Here is a 6,190-nt window from a genome sequence, read left to right as displayed (position 1 = left end):
ATAATTATATTTTTAGCAAACAAAACAGAATAGTAATAAAGATGTCATTTTGGCACCTTGCAGTAGAGTTTTATTTTCATCTTTTTAGTGTTCTACTCATCAGTTCCTTCCAGGCTAAAGAGGTAAGTTTTATCGAGATCCCCATGCACTTTCACTATAAGCCCCATGTCACTCCATAGGATAGAGAAGGAACCATTCAAGATAACTCAAAAAGATGAAACATACCCCAGTTTAAACAGAAAATGAGGAGAAAAGTCAAATAGTCTTCAGAGGGTCTGTTCCAGCCTGAGCACAGCTGGCATCTCAGTTGACAAAAAAAAAAAAGAGACCTTCATAGAGTTCCAGTATGCCTAGTGGTACTGAGCACAGAAGTGCTAGACTGTCCATGAAGGTACTTCTTATTTGGTCTCTGGCTTGTCTTGCAATAGTGGTATAATTGACTCCCATGCTGTAAGGCACTGAAGAAAGAAAGAAAGACCAACAAATGGATTACATATCAGCTCTTGTAGTTCTTGACCCACCCTCCCAGACTGAAAAGAATGCAAGTTCAGAAAGGCTAACAGGTTCTTTATACTCATTGGTCTTCTTTAATAACGTTTTCAAATATCAACTAGATTCTTCTGAACTGAAGGACATGGTTTGCAGCTGGGCAGTCAAACTTTAGTTAAAGTTCATGTCTGTGATGTGACTGTGGGAGAGGAGTAGTCTAGACACAGTAGCAGCGATTATAACAGCACTCCATCAAAGCTATTTGAAAAATCTATCTGGTCAAGGTACGTACTTCAGACACACAGAGTACCCCACTACACGTGAGGGACTCCACCACACTGCACATGAATAGCTGGTTAATTCATAGAATGGCTTAAGTTGAAAGGAACCTGAAAGTTCACTCAGGTTCAATATCCATGCAGTGGGCAGGGACACCGTTATATCAGGCTGCCCAGGGCCCCATCCAACCTGACCTTGAAGGCCTTCAGGGATGGCTCATAGACAACATGTTTTTGGATTTTTCCTTCATCACTACCAGGTAGAAAGAAAACTACTACTCCAGCTCAGCAATTTGTTCGATTCAAGAATCCAAGACAGACAACCATCCAGTACAAAGTGCTGTTAAAAGAATGCTTTGCAAGAGACAGCTAGTCCCATGTAGATCACTTGAGTACAACTCAACAGACTGAACTAAGCTGTTGACAAAGAACAGCTTCCATAGCACTTAAGATGTTTAAGTTCTTTACTGTAAAATAGTACAAACATTTCCTGAAGAATAACCACAGCTTTGGAGGACAATGAACTACCTTTATTCCTGCCAGTGCTACAACAATGCCACATACCTTCTCGTAGTACTGGATGTTTTTATCTGCCATTCCCATGAGTAGCTGCCTGAAGTCTTGTCGCTTGTTGTTCTGCCATCTTTCCATATCTGCTTTCAGATCGGCATTAAAACATTCTACTCGGTCTTGACATTTCTCAACATCTGTGGGTACCTACCAAAAAAACAAACAAACAACAAAACACACACAAAAACCCTTAAAATTAAAAAAAATAATTAAGAAAAAAATCAAGATTGATACTGTTGTTCAGAGTGCTAGATGCTAAATAAGCTTGAATCCCACTAAGCCAAAGCTACAGAGGAAAGGTAGTGACCTTGAATGGACTCAGCTACGGCTGCCGGAAGATGACTCGTTTATATATTAGTGAGGAGACAGGACTTTTTAATTTGTTCTTTGCTACTTCAGGAAGTGGGCATGCTATCATCTCCATACATGGCATAGAGTGGAAGAGCATTCTGGAGGCACATGAAGAAGAAAGGCAACATACAGGTGCTGAATGCCTAGGCTCAGTTCCTAGTTCTCAAACTGAGCAGACCGACCACAGCTCCACAGCAAGCTTTCTCTCCTTCCTCCTACTTACAGCTGCATCAGACATTTCCCAGTTTTCACCAGGTTTGCCCAAAGGGCTGAATGACATAATTTGGTGTTATATTTTGACCATAAGAAACAGTCGTGATGAGCTGTGTCTGCAGAAAAAAATTTCTGTGTCCCCAGATTAATCCTTAAAGGCAGCTTAAAAAAAAGCATACGCAAAGCACTGATCGTAACACAAAAGGGATCAAAGGCATTAACTCGTGGGCCAAGTAAGCTCATTTGGCCCAACAACAGACATGTTGTCATGCATAAGCAATGTGAGAAATGTTGAAGGATAGCCTATTTCAAGTCTACAAGGAGACCAAAAAGGATTACACCACTACTCATCAACCTAAGACAGAAGCAAGCTAGGACAAAGACATGGACATTTTTTGCTTATGGTTTAGATCAAAGTGCTGTATGCTGCCAGACAACTACAGGAACAATTCACAAACAGCGCTTCAAGCAGAAAAATCAAACATCATTCTCTTCCTCCTCCTTGTGATGTGTGGTCTACACAAGCAACAATATATACACAATAAGCCCAATAAATCAGAAAAGGAAACTCCTGAGCACTAGCACCACCATGATGAGTGGATTTCCTCTCTTGAAGCTGTAAAGTGTAGAAAAGGTAGAAACAAAAATATCTGTAGAAGTTTTCAGGAAATTCCTTTTATTTTATTTCTGTTCTTTGCAGGTAGAAGTCAGGAGTCTACAACTACCTTGCAGTTGGCAAGCCACATAGCTAAGCAGAAACATACTTGTTCTCCATAATGCAGTTAGGGACAACCAGTGAAGTACTCCATAGGCTAATAATAGTCAGAGAAAGCCCTGCATCTGGGCTCCAATATAGCTCTGAAAAACACAAGGCAGCATCTCTCTGATGCTCACAGGCTTTGAATAACACTTCACTTACACAATTGGATTCATATTACAAGCAACTCCATGGCCAGTAGCTACATAGTTCTTCCACTTTCTCTGACCACTACACTTCTGGTCACTGAATCCAGTCTGCTAAAACTCACAATACAGATCTCCCACAGGCTTCAGACAAGAAGTTGCAAGGTAGTTGGTTGGAAGGCTTAGAGGATGCTCCTCTTGAAGCAAGCATGTCTCACATCATTTTTAATAACTCTGTTAATTTAATAGGAAAGGCATAGCTATCAAGAGAAAGATTCATTCATTCTAGAAGCAAAACCATGTAACATTTTCCAAACCAATTCAGTTTCTAAACGCTCACTAGCTTCCTGCTTCTGCCAAGACCCAAATCTACAATGAAGATTTAAAAGAAAGCATTCTTTCCCATAGACAGTTCTCCATCAGGTTGAAAGGACTGTATGTATATAAAGCTGCAAGAACAATCCAGTCATCAGCAGATGGATTGTGTATGTTCTAATTGAGGAACTATAGCAATTCCAACTAACTTTCCACAGACTTCTTGAAGCATACACATACACACTGGTCTTATTCAGGAGTTTAAGTATATGTATATGGTATTTTTACTCTTCTTGTTCTTTGGAAACCCAAGCCTTTCACCAGTCCTCCTTCAAACACACAATCACTTTTCACTTCAAAGTCAGTGCTGCCATATTCACTGTTCCCACAGATCACCACACTACAAATCCTCAAGAAAGACAGACCTAAGTTATTAGGAGTGGATTTCATCTCGCTAAAAGGAAATGTCTGCACTTCACTATCTTAGCTGAATTACTGTAAAAGCATTCCAACACAAGCAGCACTTTTCCTCTGCATTTTGCTTACCAACAGAAAAAACCAGAGACTCTGCACTGTTACTCTAATGTTTAACGCCACACATACAGAAGAAGCTACACAATGCTTTTGGCGGAAACTTCATCATATACTTCCTGACAGACATTTATAGCAGCCCTACAAGCCTGCTGTATTTACAGTCCACTGAGTTTTAAGCTGATTTAAGAACCACATAATGACATCAGTGGAGTTCTGTAAAGGCAGTCTGATTATGTGTAACGTGAGCCCCAGAATGCCCACCACTGGAAGAAGTTAACAAGAAATGATCTAGTTTTGTTTGATTTCCTTTGTGGGTTTTTTGTTTAGGTTTAGTTCATTTGTTTTAAGGTATCTTCTGCCAATCAGCCAAATAAGCTGAAAAGGACATAAATGCCATCATGACATTCACTTCATAAGCTAGCTTGTTATTATCCTGTCTGTTTATAGCTTCTAGGAATTTATAGCCATGATAACTCACTAAATATGAGATGCATTGCTATCTGCTCTAGCTTATCAGTTCTTGTAGATAAGAACATTCCACTCAGACTGGAAAGAATCTAAAAGTTGTGTGCTAGTATTTTATGAACACGCAAGGAATTCCATTAAATTTTTTTCAGCTGTCCCTTTAATGTACTATAAAGGTCTTACATTAAGAAAAAAGGTACAAGAAGTTACCAAAAGATATGTCCTGCTATCACTTTAGTCAGAGTCTGTGACAGATACAGGTTGAGGATTGGAAAAAAGGGCTGCTTTCCAAGAGTCTGTACCCTTCAGTTTCAAAATTAAAGACCTGAACCTCCTTTAAGATTACTATACAGTATAATAATACTAGAATTTATTCTTCAGTTGTTAACAGAAAGATGGAGGAGAGCCAAAAAACCCGGGCTGAAAAAGAGGGGACAAAATCTGTTTTCACTGTTGTTCAAAGTAACATTGATACAAGATGCAGCTCTTGCAGTACTCTGCGTGCAGAAAGCAGGTGGCAGCATAAGCCCACAATCTTACAATCACAGAACCTCAGAACTGCTCAGGTTGGAAAAGGCCATAAAGATCATCAAATCCAACCACAACCTAGCCATACTACCCTAACTCTAACAACCCTCTGCTAAATCATGTCCCTGAGCACCGCACTCAAACAGTTTTTAAACACATTCAGGGATGGTGACTCAACCACCTCCCTGGGGAATCTATTCCAGTGCTTAACTACCCTTTCTGTAAAGAAATTTTTCCAGATATCCAACCTAAACTTACCCTTGAGGCCATTTCCCCTCGTCCTGTCACCTGTCACCAGTGAGAAAAGACCAACCCCACTCTTGCTGTAAACACCTTTCAAGTATTGAAAGAGAGCAATAAGGTCTCCCCTCAGCCTCCTCTTCCCCAGACAAAACAGCCCCAGTTCCTTCAGTTGTTCCTCCTAGGGCATATTCTCCAAGCCCTTCACAAGCCTTGTTGCCCTTCTTTGGACCTGCTCCAGCACCTCAATGTCATTTCTGCATTAAGGTGCCAAAAATTGAACACAGCACACGAGGTGGGGCCTCACCAATGCTAAGTACATGAAGCCTAGCCAAAACCTGTCACCCAGTGACCCCTGCTGCACAAGCTCAGCACCAAGAGGGAAGGTCTCCCTAGAAGAAAGAGCAAAACAGGAGTCATATGATATAGCTCAGTGATGCCAGTGTCTAGGAACTTGATTCAGCAATCGTAGACCAAAATTACCAGAGACTGCTTAGTTACCATCGTTCAAAGCCATAGCTACTGAACAGTCCGACTAGATGCTCCAACACAGGTCAGAGACACCCTTCTCTAAATGGTGGGAAATCAGTAATAAGAGACATTTCCAGAAAAGGTTACATTCGTACCTAGGTCTTCATTTTGCACCAGCTTGCCACCAAACTCTTTCTCTGCCCCAAAGTGTTTATGCTGCAAAGAGGAAGCAAGACCCAGAAAAAGCAATCTCTACTTCTTCACTTATCAGAAAGCAGTGGAAGGTTGATACTGCAAAGTAATGCGAAGTTCTAACCTTTGGACGGTCTTCTTTTTTCAAGGCTACAGCTTCCAGTTTTGCTTCATACTCTGCTTGAACTTGGTCTCTCTTCTTCAACACATTCTATGGGCAAGAGAAAAGACAACTGTGAGAGAGATGCTCTTGCTTATTCCCCTTCCTATAAGAAGTCTATAAGAAACTGCAGTTTTACAGCTGAAGTGATAACTCAGTCCTAAGTTTGCCTTTTAGTAATGCTGTCCTGTTTTACAATATTTAGAAAGTAGCTTTTTAAAGTAAAGAACATTTTTTCGCCAGCAATTAAGAGGGTCAGGTAAAAACTCAATTCTGAGACAAGGAGGTAGTTTGGGAGTTTTGGTTTGCTGTTTTTAATAATAAAAGAATTAACCTTATGAAAAGCACATTTTATGTGAAAGCTCTGAACTACCCATGTGACTTTCATGTTGGAAACATTTTATAGACAGAGGCTTACCAGAACTGAGAACAAAAGAGTCTATTCTTATGTTCTATTACATCTACAAGCCAAGTTCTCTTC

The 6,190-nt window shown here is 40.4% G+C and overlaps 1 protein-coding gene across 1 annotated transcript in view; it reads right to left on the bottom strand.

The window, feature by feature from the left end:
• SNX30 (sorting nexin family member 30) overlaps positions 1 to 6,190 on the bottom strand; it is a 46,888-nt gene continuing 40,698 nt past the window's right edge. The window contains exons 7-9 of the mRNA XM_072359654.1: positions 5,674 to 5,760; positions 1,332 to 1,484; positions 1 to 458 (exon numbers count right to left, since the gene is read on the bottom strand). Of these exons, the coding sequence (XP_072215755.1) occupies positions 399 to 458; positions 1,332 to 1,484; positions 5,674 to 5,760 (300 nt within the window). The 3' untranslated portion in view covers positions 1 to 398. The remainder of the gene's footprint in view (positions 459 to 1,331; positions 1,485 to 5,673; positions 5,761 to 6,190) is intronic.

Source organism: Excalfactoria chinensis, chromosome Z, assembly GCF_039878825.1.
Source record: "Excalfactoria chinensis isolate bCotChi1 chromosome Z, bCotChi1.hap2, whole genome shotgun sequence".
Taxonomy (NCBI): Eukaryota; Metazoa; Chordata; class Aves; order Galliformes; family Phasianidae; genus Excalfactoria; species Excalfactoria chinensis.
This window is presented reverse-complemented; position numbering and strand designations above follow the sequence as displayed.